General features: G+C 48.1%; 1 protein-coding gene across 3 annotated transcripts; it reads right to left on the reverse strand.

Annotated features, from left to right (window-relative positions):
• Positions 1–225: 225 nt before the first annotated feature.
• cnpy1 (canopy FGF signaling regulator 1) lies at positions 226–20,343 on the reverse strand. 3 transcript variants are annotated; one of them, XM_056420835.1, is made up of 6 exons: positions 20,256–20,343; positions 18,613–18,708; positions 15,783–15,898; positions 904–1,116; positions 541–637; positions 226–385 (listed from the first exon to the last, which is right to left on the reverse strand). In XM_056420835.1, exons 2-6 carry the CDS (start codon positions 18,698–18,700, stop codon positions 345–347), a joined length of 555 nt encoding a protein of 184 aa, XP_056276810.1. In that variant the 5' UTR covers positions 18,701–18,708; positions 20,256–20,343; the 3' UTR covers positions 226–344. The 3 variants fall into 3 exon arrangements, with proteins under 3 accessions (XP_056276810.1, XP_056276809.1, XP_056276811.1); XM_056420834.1 differs by lacking the exon at positions 20,256–20,343 and adding an exon at positions 20,085–20,189; XM_056420836.1 differs by lacking the exon at positions 20,256–20,343 and adding an exon at positions 19,798–19,886.
• Positions 20,344–21,360: the final 1,017 nt, after the last annotated feature.

Consider the following 21,360-nt stretch of genomic DNA (forward strand, 5'->3'; position numbering starts at 1 on the left):
CATCAAGTCACCTTTAAACCAAAAACCATGTGACTATTATTTAGAATAATAACGCTTTAATTATTAACAATACGCTTTCTGTTAGAATAACATTCATAATAGTAATACAAATTACTGTGAAATAAACACATTTATATTTAAATTCACAAATGTCCCTCAGCCAATAGAAACACAGCTGACAGAACTGTGTCTGACTTCAAGCCGCAGACAAAAACGTGAACAAAATAGTTTGTCATGATTTTTTCTTTGATTTATTTATAAAGATTGAACATGTTTGGTGAAAAAGTCTTTTTCCTGATCTTTGTTATAAAAGTGGTCCCACCTCCTGCTGGACCCCCAGAGCTCTAGAGCTCCTGCTTCGGGGCCCGGTCGTCTTCACAGTAGTCTGGAACCAGAGCAAATACACATGATGATGAAACGCCAACACACATTAGAACATCCTAGAAGTCATCCTGGTGCTTCAGGGATCATATGGAAACAACACACGCTCATCACTGTTGTGAACACACTCTACGGCCTGTGTGGGAGGAGCCTGTGTACCTGAGACTCTGCTGCATAACTCCTGGTGCTCATGCTCCGCCTCCCGGCTGAACAGAGAGATGATGTCATCCTCCAGCTCCTCCACCACGGCCTCACACTGAGGAACACAGAGCAGAGACTTCAACCCGATACGAGTTCACACACACACACACACACACACACACACACACACACACACACACACACACACACACACACACACACACACACACACACACACACACACACACACACACACACACACACACACACACACACACACACCTCAGTGGACGTAGAGGAGCCCCTCTCAGTGGACGTAGAGGGGCCCTCTGCTCTGCCTCCACGTCCACATGGCGGCTCCACCACTGATTTTAAACTCACGGCGAACTTGAGCGCGTTGGACGCGTCGGGGCCGTCGAACTGGAAGTTGTTGAAGTCGGGGAAGTCCCCGAGGGCCCCGCTGTCCCGGGGGGCAAACCTCCTGTAGGCCCGCTGCCGCGTGGCGGGGTCCACGTGCAGCGCGTAGTCGCTCATGCTGCCGCACACCGCCTCCACGAGCTCGCTGAGGTGAGACTCGGAGCGGGCCAGAGGAACCTGGGAGAACACGGAGAACATGGAGACCATGGAACATGAGACCAGAGAACATAGAGACCATGGAACATGAGACCAGAGAACATGAGATCATGGAGACCATAGAACAAGAAACATGAGATCATGGAGACCATGGAACATGAGATCATGGAGACCATGGAACATGAGACCAGAGAACATGAGATCATGGAACATGAGATCATGGAGACCATGGAACATGAGACCAGAGAACATGAGACCATGGAGACCATGGAACATGAGACCAGAGAACATGAGATCATGGAGACCATGGAACATGAGACCAGAGAACATGAGATCATGGAGCCCATGGAACATGAGACCAGAGAACATGAGATCATGGAGACCATGGAACATGAGACCAGAGAACATGAGATCGTGGAGACCATGGAACATGAGATCATGGAACATGAGATTGTGGAGACCATGGAACATGAGACCAGAGAACATGGAGACCATGGAACATGAGACCAGAGAACATGAGATCATGGAGACCATGGAACATGAGACCAGAGAACATGAGATCATGGAGACCATAGAACATGAGATCATGGAGACCATGGAACATGAGACCAGAGAACATGAGATCATGGAGACCATGGAACATGAGACCAGAGAACATGAGATCATGGAGACCATGGAACATGAGACCAGAGAACATGAGATCATGGAGACCATGGAACATGAGACCAGAGAACATGGAGACCATGGAACATAAGACCAGAGAACATGAGATCATGGAGACCATGGAACATGAGACCAGAGAACATGAGATCATGGAGACCATAGAACATGAGATCATGGAGACCATGGAACATGAGACCAGAGAACATGAGATCATGGAGACCATGGAACATGAGACCAGAGAACATGAGACCAGAGAACATGAGATCATGGAGACCATGGAACATGAGACCAGAGAACATGAGATCATGGAGACCATAGAACATGAGATCATGGAGACCATGGAACATGAGATCATGGAGACCAGAGAACATGAGATCATGGAGACCATGGAACATGAGACCAGAGAACATGAGATCATGGAGACCATGGAACATGAGACCATAGAACATGAGATCATGGAGACCATAGAACATGAGATCATGGAACATGAGATCATGGAACATGAGACCAGAGAACATGAGATCATGGAGACCATGGAACATGAGACCAGAGAACATGAGATCATGGAGACCATGGAACATGAGACCAGAGAACATGAGATCATGGAGACCATGGAACATGAGACCAGAGAACATGGAGACCATGGAACATGAGACCAGAGAACATGAGATCATGGAGACCATAGAACATGAGATCATGGAACATGAGATCATGGAGACCATGGAACATGAGACCAGAGAACATGAGATCATGGAGACCATGGAACATGAGACCAGAGAACATGAGATCATGGAGACCATGGAACATGAGACCAGAGAACATGAGACCAGAGAACATGAGATCATGGAGACCATGGAACATGAGATCATGGAGACCATGGAACATGAGACCAGAGAACATGAGATCATGGAACATGAGACCAGAGAACATGAGATCATGGAGACCATGGAACATGAGACCAGAGAACATGAGATCATGGAGACCATGGAACATGAGACCAGAGAACATGAGATCATGGAACATGAGACCAGAGAACATGAGATCATGGAGACCATGGAACATGAGACCAGAGAACATGAGATCATGGAGACCATGGAACATGAGATCATGGAACATGAGATCATGGAGACCATGGAACATGAGACCATGGAACATGAGACCAGAGAACATGAGATCATGGAGACCATGGAACATGAGACCAGAGAACATGAGATCATGGAGACCATGGAACATGAGACCAGAGAACATGAGATCATGGAGACCATGGAACATGAGACCAGAGAACATGAGATCATGGAGACCATGGAACATGAGACCAGAGAACATGAGATCATGGAGAACATGGAACATGAGATCGTGGAGACCATGGAACATGAGACCAGAGAACATGAGATCGTGGAGACCATGGAACATGAGACCAGAGAACATGAGATCGTGGAGACCATGGAACATGAGACCAGAGAACATGAGATCATGGAGACCATGGAACATGAGACCAGAGAACATGAGATCATGGAGACCATGGAACATGAGACCAGAGAACATGAGATCATGGAGACCATGGAACATGAGACCAGAGAACATGAGATCATGGAGACCATGGAACATGAGACCAGAGAACATGAGATCATGGAGACCATGGAACATGAGACCAGAGAACATGAGATCATGGAGACCATGGAACATGAGACCAGAGAACATGAGATCATGGAACATGAGATCATGAGACCAGAGAACATGAGATCATGGAGACCATGGAACATGAGACCAGAGAACATGAGATCATGGAGACCAGAGAACATGGAACATGAGACCAGAGAACATGAGATCATGGAGACCATGGAACATGAGACCAGAGAACATGAGATCATGGAGACCATGGAACATGAGACCAGAGAACATGAGATCATGGAGACCATGGAACATGAGACCAGAGAACATGAGATCATGGAACATGAGATCATGGAGACCAGAGAACATGAGATCATGGAGACCATGGAACATGAGACCAGAGAACATGAGATCATGGAGACCAGAGAACATGGAACATGAGACCAGAGAACATGAGATCATGGAGACCATGGAACATGAGACCAGAGAACATGAGATCATGGAGACCATGGAACATGAGACCAGAGAACATGAGATCATGAGATCATGGAACATGAGATCATGGACCAGATCATGAGACCAGAGAACATGAGATCATGGAGACCAATGAACATGAACATGAGACACAGAGAACATGAGATCACTTTGACCAGAGAACATGGAACATGAGTCACAGAGTCACATGGTCACTATGTCAGGTAGCTGTCACAGAGTCACAATGTCACTATGTCACAGAGTCACTATGTCACAGAGTAAACAGAGTCACAATGTCACAGAGTCACATGTCACAGAGTCACTATGTCACAGAGTCACAGTCCCATGTCACGAGTCCTATGATCACAGAGTCACTTGGATCACAATTCACTGGATGTCACAGAGTCACAAGTCACTGAGTCAGGAAGTCACTATGTCACAGAGCGGGTCACAGGGCACCGAGGATGTCACAGAGTCACAATGAGGTTCACGATGAGGTTCACCTATCAATCACAGCTGTGATGACTTTGACACCAGCCCAGAGGCTCCACCCACTCCTCCTCCTCCATCAGGAGGACACTCACAAGGTTTAGTTTACTCTTCTCTTCAAATAAGAGAAGCAGAGAGTCACAGAGTCACTATGTCACAGAGTCACTATGTCACTATGTCACAGAGTCACTATGTCACAGAGTCACAATGTCACTATGTCACAGAGTCACTATGTCACAGAGTCACAATGTCACAGAGTCACAATGTCACAGAGTCACAATGTCACAGAGTCACTATGTCACAGAGTCACATAGTCACTATGTCACAGAGTCACTATGTCACAGAGTCACAATGTCACAGAGTCACTATGTCACAGAGTCACAATGTCACTATGTCACAGAGTCACTATGTCACAGAGTCACAGAGTCACTATGTCACAGAGTCACTATGTCACAGAGTCACAGTCACAATGTCACAGAGTCACAGAGTCACAATGTCACAGAGTCACAGAGTCACAATGTCACAGAGTCACAGAGTCACAATGTCACAGAGTCCCAATGTCACAGTCACTATGTCACAGAGTCACTATGTCACTATGTCACAGAGTCACTATGTCACAGAGTCACTATGTCACAGAGTCACTATGTCACAGAGTCACTATGTCACAGAGTCACAGAGTCACAGAGTCACAATGTCACAGTCACTATGTCACAGAGTCACAGAGTCACAGAGTCACTATGTCACAATGTCACAGAGTCACAGAGTCACTATGTCACAGAGTCACTATGTCACAGAGTCACTATGTCACAGAGTCACAGAGTCACTATGTCACAGAGTCACTATGTCACAGAGTCACTATGTCACAGAGTCACAGAGTCACTATGTCACAGAGTCACTATGTCACAGAGTCACAGTCACAATGTCACAGAGTCACAGAGTCACAGAGTCACAATGTCACAGAGTCACAGAGTCACAATGTCACAGAGTCACTATGTCACAGAGTCACTATGTCACAGAGTCACTATGTCACAGAGTCACAGAGTCACTATGTCACAGTCACTATGTCACAGAGTCACAGTCACAGAGTCACAATGTCACAGAGTCACAGTCACAATGTCACAGAGTCACAGAGTCACAGAGTCCCAATGTCACAGTCACTATGTCACAGAGTCACTATGTCACTATGTCACAGAGTCACTATGTCACAGAGTCAGAGTCACAATGTCACAGAGTCACTATGTCACAGAGTCACTATGTCACAGAGTCACTATGTCACAGAGTCACTATGTCACAGAGTCACTATGTCACAGAGTCACTATGTCACAGAGTCACTATGTCACAGAGTCACAGAGTCACAATGTCACAGAGTCACTATGTCACAGAGTCACTATGTCACAGAGTCACAATGTCACAGTCACTATGTCACAATGTCACAGAGTCACAGAGTCACTATGTCACAGAGTCACTATGTCACAGAGTCACTATGTCACAGAGTCACTATGTCACAGAGTCACAGAGTCACAGAGTCACTATGTCACAGAGTCACAATGTCACAGAGTCACTATGTCACAGAGTCACATAGTCACTATGTCACAGAGTCACTATGTCACAGAGTCACAATGTCAGAGTCACAGAGTCACTATGTCACAGAGTCACTATGTCACAGAGTCACAGAGTCACTATGTCACAGAGTCACTATGTCACAGAGTCACTATGTCACAATGTCACAGAGTCACAATGTCACAGAGTCACAGAGTCACTGTCACAGAGTCACAGTCACAGAGTCACAATGTCACAGAGTCACAGAGTCACTATGTCACAGAGTCACAATGTCACAGTCACTATGTCACAGAGTCACAGAGTCACTATGTCACAATGTCACAGAGTCACAGAGTCACTATGTCACAGAGTCACTATGTCACAGAGTCACTATGTCACTATGTCACAGAGTCACTATGTCACAGAGTCACTATGTCACAGAGTCACAATGTCACAGAGTCACAATGTCACAGAGTCACAGAGTCACAATGTCACAATGTCACAGTCACTATGTCACAATGTCACAGAGTCACAGAGTCACTATGTCACAGAGTCACTATGTCACAGAGTCACTATGTCACTATGTCACAGTCACAATGTCACAATGTCACAGAGTCACAGAGTCACAATGTCACAATGTCACAATGTCACAGTCACTATGTCACAATGTCACAGAGTCACAGAGTCACAGAGTCACTATGTCACAGAGTCACTATGTCACAGAGTCACTATGTCACAATGTCACAGAGTCACTATGTCACAGAGTCACTATGTCACAGAGTCACTATGTCACAGAGTCACAGAGTCACTATGTCACAGAGTCACTATGTCACAGAGTCAATATGTCACAGAGTCACTATGTCACAGAGTCACTATGTCACAGTCAGAGTCACTATGTCACAGAGTCACAATGTCAGAGTCACTATGTCAGAGTCACAATGTCAGAGTCACTATGTCAGAGTCACTATGTCAGAGTCACTATGTCACAGAGTCACAATGTCACAGAGTCAGAGAGTCACTATGTCACAGAGTCACTATGTCAGTCACTATGTCACAGAGTCAATATGTCACAGAGTCACAGAGTCACTATGTCACAGTCAGAGAGTCACTATGTCACAGAGTCACTATGTCACAGAGTCACAGAGTCACTATGTCACAGAGTCACTATGTCAGAGTCACTATGTCACAGAGTCACAGAGTCAATATGTCACAGAGTCACAGAGTCACTATGTAACAGAGTCACTATGTCACAGAGTCAGAGTCACAATGTCACAGAGTCACTATGTCACAGATTCACAGAGTCACTATGTCACAGAGTCACGATGTCACTGAGTCACGATGTCACCGAGTCACGATGTCACCGAGTCACTATGTCACAGAGTCACTATGTCACCGATGCACAGAGTCAGAGTCACTAAGTCACCGAGTCACGCAACAACCCCAAACAGTTTTCAGTGTCTGTGGATGGGCGACCACGGACACAATGAGGTCGTCAACATTACATAATCCTAAATGATGGTTTGCTGCGTTGCCATGGAGATGAGGCTACTATTCATTTCCTTTGTATTTACATTATTCTATTGATTCTGTTTATTCAGTCAAACTAGTCCTGAACCATTGTTTCCTTCTCTCTCATCATCCTCAGAGCAGAACATATTCACGTACTCTATTGTTTCATTTATTTAAAGCAGCGGTCGCCAACCCGTCGATCGCGATCGACTGTCAATCTCCAAAATAAAATGAAAATAAAATCAGAAACACATTGTTCCTCGTTCTCGAACATTTTCTGAAGTGTCTTCTGAAACGTTTTCTTCCTGACTGGAACATCGACGTCAGAAAAGATCTCCGCCTGATTTTAATGAACGCCTGAAGACAGGTTCTCTGACAGCCGTGTTGTCAGCTGTGCTCCTGAAAGAGGGGAGCGTATAGTACAGGTGAGGCGCAGGGGAAATGCAGAAAGACCTTTATTCATAACTTTACATATTACACAAGTTCAAAGTACAAGGACATACAACTACGTCATCAATAAATAAATGTTGAGATGCCTGTACCTTAGTGTAAATGTTTACGTTACGGCATTAACAAGTTGCGCCTGCGCATGCGCGACAGCCGAGATTCTTGGCGACTTGCCAGGTCTTACCTCCGTGAGTTTGGCTTTTCTGCTGTTATCCTTCAAAACAAAAGCTCAACATTGAGCTTTTTTTCTTGTCTGATGAAGCAATCTGGTTTTCTTGAAAGTGATTGCAATTGTATTTATTCTTTTTTTTTAAAAGCTCAGATGCACGAGTCACAAATGGTGATTCTCATATTTATTATAATTATAATGATTTAAATCTGAGGATGTCTGTAGAGCTGATGTGAACGTATTCACCAACGGGCTGACTTCAGAACCAGTCCCAGATGAGAAAACTTTCATGAATACCAAATTTGCCCCGAAAAACCCATCAGGGAAGTTGAGAAAATCACCAAATCAAAGACCAGGAGCTGGATTACTGACAGCAGCTCACAGACGGCCTCAGACTATCTGTCTGCTTATGAACTAACTACAAGCTCACAGACAGAGTTCAGTCACATGCATCACTCTGACTGGAGTCACATGACATGATGGCATTGTGATGAGAGCTGAACTTACATGAGTTGCACTGACTGATCATGTTGTTAGTGTCGTGTCGTAATGTAAATGAATACAACATTTATATTGGTAGTTCATCCAGCTGCTCATTGCAAATGTGTTTTTTCTTTTTCATATTGTGTGCGGTGAACAAATATCTTACTTTTTATATTGCACTTAAATTCTGTGTTCCTGGTCTCATCAATTTGAAAGCTGGACCAAAGTGTTTTGATTTCATTCAATTAGAATTAGGCCAAATAAAAAGCCTCAAGTCATAAGTCCAGTCTGGACCGTCGTTTCCTCTCAACGCCTCAACAGGTAGATCTTGCCGGTCATGAAGGCGGAGGTCAGGGATCTTGGGCTCAAAAAGGTTGGTGACCACTGATTTAAAGGGTTTATAAATGTGCCCAAGAGCCAGATTGAACAGATCAAGACAGACATACCAGCTAAGAGACTTTTGTGAAGGTTTACTTTCATAGAAATAGAAATAATAACTTAAAAAATAAAATGTCACTAATATCAATCAGTCAAATTGATATTTTAAGTACGAAAAGTGTCAGGTAATCAAAAGGAATGTCTTTCTTAGATATTATATATTCCTTTATAAGTCCCACAGGGGGGAAACTGCAGACTTGAATATGATGACATCATTCACCTGTCGGCCAAAGGGGCGCTCACCTGAACGACCTCATTCCTCTATGACGGGACAGCTGCTGCTACGGCAGGTACATGTCCTCCTTTGTTTAGAAACCACATTTTATTCATCAACCATAAACTACACCCGTGTATGACATCATCACGGCTCCAAGAGCCTCGTCTCACAACACATTCATACGACTGAGTTTTAAATGTGAACTCGTCCTCGATCCAAAGCCGTGGATGAAATAAGACAACAGCCCCCCCACCTCCGGGTCTTTATCGCGCTGCCGAGTGCTTTGGGAGTAAAGCCCTTCCTCTGCCCGCTGAAAGGGAGCCGTCAATCTCAGCGCTGTTTGAAGAATGGGGCTGGGGGGGGGGGGGGGCAGAGAATAGGCTTCTCAGGGATGCTATCCGCCATTCAGTCCCATTGGACAGGGAGCCATTCTGGCCCCTCTGCGGACAGGGCCTTTCACTGCCATTGTCCCGGTGGTGTGGACCAATGAGGACTCACACATGAATAATAATAATAACATCGTCATCAGTGGAAGCTGCAACGTCACTTTGGCCCGTTGATACAGCAGAGATGAGTGAATGAGAACCCTCAGGACAAGGGTTGAGTCTGGGTACAGAGGGCAGCATCCTCAGCTAGCCATGCGGAGCTTAGCAGAGTCAGGGTTAGCTTAGCGTAGCATCAGTCGTAGCCTACGGCTGCTAACGTGAGGACAGCAGGTGACACCAGGCAGTGCTGAGACCGGATCACATGACCAGCATCCATTCAGAGTCATGGTTAGCTCACACACACATGGGCTCACACACACATGGGCTCACACACACATGGGCTCACACACACACACATGGGCTCACACACACACACACTCACTCACACACATGGGCTCACACACATGGGCTCACACACACACACACACACATGGGCTCACACACACATGGGCTCACACACACATGGGCTCACACACACACACATGGGCTCACACACACACATGGGCTCACACACACATGGGCTCACACACACATGGGCTCACACACACACACACATGGGCTCACACACACATGGGCTCACACACACACATGGGCTCACACACACATGGGCTCACACACACACATGGGCTCACACACACACATGGGCTCACACACACACACATGGGCTCACACACACACATGGGCTCACACACACATGGGCTCACACACACACATGGGCTCACACACACACATGGGCTCACACACACACATGGGCTCACACACACACACATGGGCTCACACACACACATGGGCTCACACACACATGGGCTCACACACACACATGGGCTCACACACACACATGGGCTCACACACACACATGGGCTCACACACACACATGGGCTCACACACACATGGGCTCACACACACACATGGGCTCACACACACACACATGGGCTCACACATGGGCTCACACACATGGGCTCACACACACATGGGCTCACACACACACACATGGGCTCACACACACATGGGCTCACACACACATGGGCTCACACACACATGGGCTCACACACACACATGGGCTCACACACACACATGGGCTCACACACACACACATGGGCTCACACACACACATGGGCTCACACACACACATGGGCTCACACACACACATGGGCTCACACACACATGGGCTCACACACACACATGGGCTCACACACACACACATGGGCTCACACACACACATGGGCTCACACACACACACATGGGCTCACACACACACATGGGCTCACACACACACATGGGCTCACACACACACACATGGGCTCACACACACATGGGCTCACACACACACATGGGCTCACACACACACATGGGCTCACACACACATGGGCTCACACACACACACATGGGCTCACACACACATGGGCTCACACACACACACATGGGCTCACACACACACACATGGGCTCACACACACACATGGGCTCACACACACACATGGGCTCACACACACACACATGGGCTCACACACACACATGGGCTCACACACACACATGGGCTCACACACACACATGGGCTCACACACACACACATGGGCTCACACACACACATGGGCTCACACACACACATGGGCTCACACACACACATGGGCTCACACACACATGGGCTCACACACACACATGGGCTCACACACACATGGGCTCACACACACATGGGCTCACACACACATGGGCTCACACACACATGGGCTCACACACACATGGGCTCACACACACATGGGCTCACACACACACACATGGGCTCACACACACACATGGGCTCACACACACATGGGCTCACACACACATGGGCTCACACACACACACATGGGCTCACACACACACATGGGCTCACACACACATGGGCTCACACACACATGGGCTCACACACACACACATGGGCTCACACACACATGGGCTCACACACACACATGGGCTCACACACACATGGGCTCACACACATGGGCTCACACACACATGGGCTCACACACACACATGGGCTCACACACACACATGGGCTCACACACATGGGCTCACACACACATGGGCTCACACACACATGGGCTCACACACACACACATGGGCTCACACATGGGCTCACATGCTCCACATGGGCTCACACACACACATGGGCTCACACACACACATGGGCTCACACACACACACATGGGCTCACACACACATGGGCTCACACACACATGGGCTCACACACACATGGGCTCACACACATGGGCTCACACACACATGGGCTCACACACACATGGGCTCACACACATGGGCTCACACACACACATGGGCTCACACACACATGGGCTCACACACACACATGGGCTCACACACATGGGCTCACACACACATGGGCTCACACACATGGGCTCACACACATGGGCTCACACACACATGGGCTCACACACACATGGGCTCACACACATGGGCTCACACACACATGGGCTCACAGGACTGTAAACCCAACGTCCATGAGCAAACATGTTGTGAAGTCTGTCTATAAATGACACAAAAGAATGAGAGACAACAGTTTGATAAAAAGAATAAACATTTATATAAATGTTTATTCTTTTTATCAAACGGTGTAAATATGTGAATATAACAACATTATTGTTTCATTTATTTAAGGGTTTATAAATGTGCCCAAGAGCCAGACTGAACAGATCAAAAGACAGACACAACGGCTAAGAGACTTTTGTGAAGGTCATTTACTTTCATAGAAATAAAAAATATATATATATTAACATAAAGAAATAAAATGTCACTAATATCAATCAGTCAAATTGATATATTAAGTACGAAAAGTGTCAGGTAATCAAAAGGAATGTCTTTCTTAGATATTATATATTCCTTTATAAGTCCCACAGGGGGGAAACTGCAGACTTGAATATGATGACATCATTCACCTGTCGGCCAAAGGGGCGCTCACCTGAACGACCTCATTCCTCTATGACGGGACAGCTGCTGCTACGGCAGGTACATGTCCTCCTTTGTTTAGAAACCACATTGTTGGGGCTCACAGGACCTTAAACCCAACGTCCATGAGCAAACACCTTGTGAACTACAAATGACACGAATGAATGAGAGACGACCGTTGGATTAAAAGAATACACGTCTATATAAATGTGTATTCTTTTAATCCAACGGTGTAAATATGTGAAAATAACATTTCAATGACTTTTCCAAAACTTTTGGGATTTCATTTTTTTCCAGGCCTGTAAATAACCATTTTCTCCAGGTTTCCCATGATGCACCCTGGCGTATGGAATCGACCAACGGGACACGGAGCGCGTCGGCAGCTGAACGGCGCCCGCGTCTCTTGCTCTGTGTAACTGTCCCTTTAAGAGCCCAGGAGCGCGTCACGTGTCTGGGCGTCTAACGCCATGTGTCACTGTGTCAGCGGGGCTTTGTGCGTCCTCTCATCCTCAACGCATGGCTGCTCCGGCAGATCAGCTCGCCGCTCTAACTAAGTTCAATGTCTTTGAGGCCTTCGCGGCGCCATTGTTGCAGCGGGCAGGTTCCACTGGCGGGCCCCGGGGCCCCAGGAAGTCCTACTGGGAGGAGGCCAAAGAGCAGGGACTTAAAACACACAGACCCTCCTCCCCGAGGGCGGCTAAGCCGTGACATCCCTCCCTCTCCGATTCACGCCGGGTCAGAAGCTGCTGAGAGAAGGAGCCGGGGTCACGGGGTCACGCTCCTCTGGGCCGGCAACACTCGGCGGAGCAGACAATGCAACAGGTGGAGGTTAGAGTGAGCTCAGGCCGGAGGAGGAGCTCAGGAAGGAGGAGGAGCTCAGGCCGGAGGAGGAGCTCAGAGCGGAGGAGGAGCTCAGGAAGGAGGAGGAGCTCAGGCCGGAGGAGGAGCTCAGGAAGGAGGAGGAGCTCAGGAAGGAGGAGGAGCTCAGAGCGGAGGAGGAGCTCAGGAACGAGGAGGAGCTCAGGAACGAGGAGGAGCTCAGGAACGAGGAGGAGCTCAGGAAGGAGGAGCTCAGGCCGGAGGAGGAGCTCAGGAAGGAGGAGGAGCTCAGGCCGGAGGAGGAGCTCAGGAAGGAGGAGGAGCTCAGGAAGGAGGAGGAGCTCAGGAAGGAGGAGGAGCTCAGAGCGGAGGAGGAGCTCAGGAAGGAGGAGGAGCTCAGGAACGAGGAGGAGCTCAGGAACGAGGAGGAGCTCAGGAACGAGGAGGAGCTCAGGAAGGAGAGGAGGAGCTCAGGGAGGAGGAGCTCAGGAACGAGGAGGAGCTCAGAGCGGAGGAGGAGCTCAGGAACGAGGAGGAGCTCAGGAACGAGGAGGAGCTCAGGAACGAGGAGGAGCTCAGGAACGAGGAGGAGCTCAGAGCGGAGGAGGAGCTCAGGGCGGAGGAGGAGCTCAGGAACGAGGAGGAGCTCAGGAACGAGGAGGAGCTCAGGAACGAGGAGGAGCTCAGGAACGAGGAGGAGGAGCTCAGGAACGAGGAGGAGCTCAGGAACGAGGAGGAGCTCAGGGCGGAGGAGGAGCTCAGAGCGGAGGAGGAGCTCAGGAAGGAGGAGGAGCTCAGGAACGAGGAGGAGGAGCTCAGGGCGGAGGAGGAGCTCAGGGCGGAGGAGGAGCTCAGGGCGGAGGAGGAGCCACACAACCAGGACAACAACCGGGAGCTCTTCAAAGACACACACACACTCTAATGTTAGACACACACACACACACACTCCAACGATAGACACACACACACTCTAATGTTAGACACACACACACACACTCTAATGTTAGACACACACACACTCTAATGTTAGACACACACACACACACTCTAATGTTAGACACACACACTCTAATGTTAGACACACACACACTCTAATGTTAGACACACACACTCTAATGTTAGACACACACACACACACTCTAATGTTAGACACACACACACTCTAATGTTAGACACACACACACACACTCTAATGTAAGACAGACACACACTCTAATGTTAGACACACACACTCTAATGTTAGACACACACACTCTAATGTTAGACACACACACACACTCTAATGTTAGACACACACACTCTAATGTTAGACACACACACACACTCTAATGTTAGACACACACACTCTAATGTTAGACACACACACTCTAATGTTAGACACACACACACTCTAATGTTAGACACACACACACTCTAATGTTAGACACACACACACTCTAATGTTAGACACACACACTCTAATGTTAGACACACACACACACTCTAATGTTAGACACACACACACTCTAATGTTAGACACACACACTCTAATGTTAGACACACACACACACTAATGTTAGACACACACACACTCCAATGTTTTTGTTTCAGCTTCCGTTTTGAAGGGCAACAGCAGAAAAGCTCATCTCAGGGAGATCGGCTTTTGGCAAAATGCCAAGAATCAGCGAGTCTCAATAATCTCGTCCGTCACTCAACCTGTTGGCCGTAACGTTGTCGTATTCATTCATGATCAGTTTTATGTGCGTGTTCTTATAAGTGAAGTTCTCAATAAAGGTCTTTCTGCATTTCCTCCTGCGCCCTGTAGTACCACTGCGCCCCACTAGAGGGCCACTGATCTAGGGCTTCTGTAGACGAGGCCAAGAGGCCATTTCCATGACCTGTTGATGGATGGTGCAGACAAGCAGAACACAGAGGAGCTCCACCTGATCCCAGTCCTCAAGACTGGAACAATGTGGGTTATTCAAGTGTGCTCAAACATCAGGGTTCAGAAACATGTCCAAAGGATCCCCGTCCTCATGTTCCTTTACTACACTACAATGACCTCCATCATGTCTCGAAAGACACAGTGGTCAACATTTCCCATAATGCAACTAGAGGGTAGATCTCACGAGCCCTCTGCATGTTGAAGTCTCCAACATGCTCCACTGGGATAACCCAGAAGTCCTGAGGACTGAACCGGAGCCACGGAGAGCCTGCGTCACGAGAGCAACGGTTTAAGCTGAGTCAGACGCCTGATGGATGATCCAACGAGTCATGTGATCACAGGAGGAATGCAACGACACAGAAACACCTCCATGATGGATCACCGAACAGCGGAAGTCCTTCTCTCGGGAGGAACCACACGTCACACTCTAACAGCTGGAGGAGACAGGTGGTGTGTTCAGGTACACGTCAGTGTGCCGTACCTTTCTGTCTCTCATGGTGCCATCAGTGTTGAGTCTGAAGCCGCCCACGTTGATGGTCTTCTTTGGGTCCACCTGACTGATCGAGTAGTTCAGTTCATCCACAATCGCCTTGCATGCTGGGAAACACAGGTACACGTCAGTGGACAGGGTAAAGGTGACGTTATTTAAAAGGCCGCTGCTGGCTGTAGTTCAGTGTGTGAATGTCAGCAGGTGAACCTTAGCTCCTCCCTCCAGTGTGTGAATGTCAGCAGGTGAACCTTAGCTCCTCCCTCCAGTGTGTGAATGTCAGCAGGTGAACCTTAGCTCCTCCCTCCAGTGTGTGAATGTCAGCAGGTGAACCTTAGCTCCTCCCTCCAGTGTGTGAATGTCAGCAGGTGAACCTTAGCTCCTCCCTCTAGTGTGTGAATGTCAGCAGGTGAACCTTAGCTCCTCCCTCTAGTGTGTGAATGTCAGCAGGTGAACCTTAGCTCCTCCCTCTAGTGTGTGAATGTCAGCAGGTGAACCTTAGCTCCTCCCTCCAGTGTGTGAATGTTAGCAGGTGAACCTTAGCTCCTCCCTCCAGTGTGTGAATGTCAGCAGGTGAACCTTAGCTCCTCCCTCCAGTGTGTGAATGTCAGCAGGTGAACCTTAGCTCCTCCCTCCAGTGTGTGAATGTCAGCAGGTGAACCTTAGCTCCTCCCTCCAGTGTGTGAATGTCAGCAGGTGAACCTTAGCTCCTCCCTCCAGTGTGTGAATGTCAGCAGGTGAACCTTAGCTCCTCCCTCTATTGTGTGAATGTTAGCAGGTGAACCTTAGCTCCTCCCTCCAGTGTGTGAATGTCAGCAGGTGAACCTTAGCTCCTCCCTCCAGTGTGTGAATGTCAGCAGGTGAACCTTAGCTCCTCCCTCTAGTGTGTGAATGTCAGCAGGTGAACCTTAGCTCCTCCCTCCAGTGTGTGAATGTCAGCAGGTGAACCTTAGCTCCTCCCTCTAGTGTGTGAATGTCAGCAGGTGAACCTTAGCTCCTCCCTCCAGTGTGTGAATGTCAGCAGGTGAACCTTAGCTCCTCCCTCTAGTGTGTGAATGTCAGCAGGTGAACCTTAGCTCCTCCCTCCAGTGTGTGAATGTCAGCAGGTGAACCTTAGCTCCTCCCTCTAGTGTGTGAATGTCAGCAGGTGAACCTTAGCTCCTCCCTCTAGTGTGTGAATGTTAGCAGGTGAACCTTAGCTCCTCCCTCCAGTGTGTGAATGTTAGCAGGTGAACCTTAGCTCCTCCCTCCAGTGTGTGAATGTCAGCAGGTGAACCTTAGCTCCTCCCTCCAGTGTGTGAATGTCAGCAGGTGAACCTTAGCTCCTCCCTCCAGTGTGTGAATGTCAGCAGGTGAACCTTAGCTCCTCCCTCCAGTGTGTGAATGTCAGCAGGTGAACCTTAGCTCCTCCCTCCAGTGTGTGAATGTCAGCAGGTGAACCTTAGCTCCTCCCTCCAGTGTGTGAATGTCAGCAGGTGAACCTTAGCTCCTCCCTCCAGTGTGTGAATGTCAGCAGGTGAACCTTAGCTCCTCCCTCCAGTGTGTGAATGTCAGCAGGTGAACCTTAGCTCCTCCCTCCAGTGTGTGAATGTCAGCAGGTGAACCTTAGCTCCTCCCTCCAGTGTGTGAATGTCAGCAGGTGAACCTTAGCTCCTCCCTCTAGTGTGTGAATGTCAGCAGGTGAACCTTAGCTCCTCCCTCCAGTGTGTGAATGTCAGCAGGTGAACCTTAGCTCCTCCCTCCAGTGTGTGAATGTCAGCAGGTGAACCTTAGCTCCTCCCTCTAGTGTGTGAATGTCAGCAGGTGAACCGTAGCTCCTCCCTCCAGTGTGTGAATTTGCCCCCTGAAGGTTTTTTTGGGAGAGTTGTTCCAGATCCGATGTGAGGTCAAAGGTCAGGGATGTCTATGTGTACAGATCATACAGCCCTCTGAGGATAATTTGTCATTTGTGATTTTGGACTGTACAAATTAACTGAATTGAATTGTCTGCGTATCGTTTGTTGTATTTGTTATACAGAAGTTCAGTCACACTTTAAAGCTTCATCACGTTCACCAGGGAGGAAGAGGAGTGGTCAACCCAACGGATTTGGGATTTTTAAGGCCAAATCCACATAAATATTTGAGTTAAAAACATGACCCACCAATATAATCAATAATATACAAGCCTACATTAATTATGTAAGATATACACATGCTGTAAGCATTGTTTAAAAGCATCTCTCAACTAGAACAGGCACTCGGTAGAGCGCATACCTTCGCCACATTTTGGCATTAGTTGCATGCCAATTGGATAAAAATTGACCGCGCTATGGTAAAAAGAAGATTTTTACCTTTTCATGACCTTGACCTTTGACCCGACCGATCCCAAAATCTAATTAAATGGTCCCCGGATAATAACCAATCATCCCACCAAATTTCATGCGATTCGGTTTAATACTTTTTGAGTTATGCGAGTAACACGCATACAAATAAATAAATACACGGCGATCAAAACACAACCTTCCTTATTTTCAATGCGAAGGTAAGCATGGTTCTCAGAGGACAGTGAGCCCCACACACCTCTGGGGGACAGACTCCTGCATGGAGACATGGTTTTGGGGACAGATTACAACACGATAGTTGTTGGTTGACCTGAAACAACATCACAGTGTCTGCTGTCATCGGGCTGCAGTTTGACCTCCAAAGAGACGACAATGGGCGTCACACCGCATCCCTTTTCTCTCCCAGTGTTCCTGATTGTGAGCAGGCAGCTCAGTGGTCACCAGTGTCAGCTCAGTGAGGGACGGACCCGACATGGCCGGCCTGCGTGGCCTCGGTGACTCACCGGAGCAGTAGAGCTGCTGGTCCCTCTTCCCCTGGCTGCTGAGGACGGACAGCAGCATCAGCGCCATGTGGATGACCCACGAGGCCATGTTGTCACCTGCGGGACGCACAGGAGCACATTGCCACATCGTGAAGGCTTCAACTCAGGGACTTCAAACACAAACATATACGTTTTCTTCATTCAACTGAATTATTCACCAGCTCAACCGATGACGGTTTTCAGAAATTGGATTTTTACAATTTGGAGCTGAACTCATGTCACGTTTGAAGGAATTGTCACGCGTCAACAACGAAGAGGCCTTTGGAACGAGCTTCAACGACTGAGTGGAGCCTCTCACCGGTTTCCTCTCCATAGCAACAGGGGCTCATGGGTATTGTAGTATTTCGAGCCATTAGCACAAATGACAAAGATCAAACCCGATTTGTCGGAAACAAAGTGCACATAATCCCAACTGCAGACCCCTGGCTCTGTGTTTGTTTAGAGACCAGTGAAGACAGGCTGAACGTCCTTATTGTAATCCACTTTGGATGAGTAAATGTAGAACATCCCTGACAGGTGTGTTATGGATTGCATTCCATTATCTTTAATAAAGGATTTGATGCTCAGTTACAGGTCAACTCAGTCATGACACAACGCAGCTGTCACATCCTGAGGAAGTCTCTCCTGGATCTCATGATTTCAGCTCCGTGAGGACACACGCTTGTATTTACGCTGAAATAGTGCTCAAGATATTAATTTAACATAAATGTATTATATTACATGTCGCTAAATGCATATACATAACAACTCAATGAGGATCTTTGTTGCACTCGAGTGCAGACTACCTCCGCCTGGAGTTCGCGCGGCTCCAGAATCCGCCCGCTCCCCCGACCCGGTGTCACGGTTTGACAGGCGACCGTGTTAACTGGGGACCTGTCCGCCGTTGTCGTTTTTTACGACGGCAGTCAACCTCTCATATAGATAAAAATATATACATTCAACAATGCGGCGTTCGCGAGAGCAGCTACGGGTTATCTTCCTGTGTTCTACAGCTGTCTGTAACCACGACAACCACGTCACAAGTTAACACGGTCGCTTCTTGACCCGTAACACCGGTCGACCGTGAGACGGGTTGTCATGGTGACACGCACCACCAGCCTCTCCGTGTACCTGCTAGCGCGTGTTCGGCTCGGTTTCTCTACACACCTGCTGGCAGCCTGAACTGCTCGCGAGCGAACAGGTGTTCAGAGAGCCCCGGTTACCCGGCCGGTTAATGACCCCGCCGGGTTGGTGTCGTGGGTGCATGTGTAGCCCGATATGAGGGCTGGCGCGAGACACGACGTAACACACAGGTTAGTCCGTGTTTGTGGCGACGAGGCTTGGCCAGCACACACGACGATGTTCAGCTCCCCTGTCCTCAGTGGCGCACACCTGTGGCTACCTGTCCACGTGAGGCAGCGGCTAGCTGCTCGGCTAGCAGGCAGCAGTCTTACCGGGCAGCGGGAGGAACCGTTCAGCGGTGTCGTTACAAGACGAGCTGTCACAAACAGGTAACTTCTCCTGGACTCTCAACTCACAGCTTCACTCACACGACAACTTGTTCTGATTTCCGGTCGGGACTTTCAAAGTAAAAGCTTTATTGAACGACATGTTGCAATACTTACGATGCTGACGATGGTGATACGGGTGCGTTCAAGTCACACTGAACCTGATGACGGTAAGTTACCGTAAGTTCAAGAGTTAAGCCAGAATGTGCTCCCTACACTACTGTATCATCGAGTCTACTGCGCCCCCCACAGGGGAGCTTTACTCTGAAGGCGCAGGGGCTTCTCGTGTCCCTCCGCTGCTTCCTGCAGAGGAGCCGCCGCTCAGTGAAGCCACGTGCAGGCCTGCTCGGCCAATCAGCTTCCAACCTCACAGAGTGCTGACCAATCACAGGGCTCCGTGTCTTGGCGGCGTGTTCCAGGAAAAAGAGTACAGAAATCAGACTTCACTTCGACCAGAATATAGATTATTACTATAGGTCCATGTAAACACGATGTAATAAATACACGCAATCTATTTAACTAGCCCCAACACACTCCCCCGGATGTGGTCAGGTAAATACAATATACAGATATAAGCTTTAATAAAACCACATATTATTCACACATAAAATGTTTCATGCCAATTAAATGTGTGCTGGAATTTAAAAAAAACAATCATTAAATAACTACTTCTAAACTATTTATTTATTTATATTCATGCAAAAAATACATTATTTTCTTAATGCTAGGTTTAATCAAGCAACACACTACTCTTTCTCAGTGTGTGTGTGTGTGTGTGTGTGTGTGTGTGTGTGTGTGTGTGTGTGTGTGTGTGTGTGTGTGTGTGTGTGTGTGTGTGTGTGTGTGTGTGTGTGTGTGTGTGTGTGTGTGTGTGTGTGTGTGTGTGTGTGTGTGAGCCAGGGAGCCAGGTGGTGTCTTCACAGGGGGATCTGACCTGATTTCCCTCCCACTAATTGAATGTCATCCATAACATGCAGGTCTCCGTTGCCCAGGTGAGGGTCCCCGTCGGCTCACAGCTGAAAGGTAGTCCGACTCCCCCAGCTGGGGACACACTGGGTTACATCACATTTGCAAAGTTACCAAAAGGTTTTTAAAGAACTGAATCAACACATTTAACACATGTGTTAGATCTCAGGGAATCACTTGTTGTTGGTGAGTAAAACTGAATGTAAAGATAACATTAGTCACATTCTCCCAGTATAAAACATAAAACACATAAAGT

Source organism: Pseudoliparis swirei, chromosome 8 (assembly GCF_029220125.1).
Source record: "Pseudoliparis swirei isolate HS2019 ecotype Mariana Trench chromosome 8, NWPU_hadal_v1, whole genome shotgun sequence".
Classification (NCBI taxonomy): Eukaryota; Metazoa; Chordata; class Actinopteri; order Perciformes; family Liparidae; genus Pseudoliparis; species Pseudoliparis swirei.

Coding starts and splice junctions, on each gene's coding strand:
- cnpy1 (XM_056420835.1), bottom strand. CDS start 18,700: ATGGCCTCGTGGGTCATCCACATGGCGCTGATGCTGCTGTCCGTCCTC. Junction 638..903: donor CCAACGCGCTCAAGTTCGCC/GTGAGTTTAAAA, acceptor TGTGTTCCTCAG/TGTGAGGCCGTGGTGGAGGA. Junction 386..540: donor GTTATGCAGCAGAGTCTCAG/GTACACAGGCTC, acceptor CTCTGGTTCCAG/ACTACTGTGAAGACGACCGG.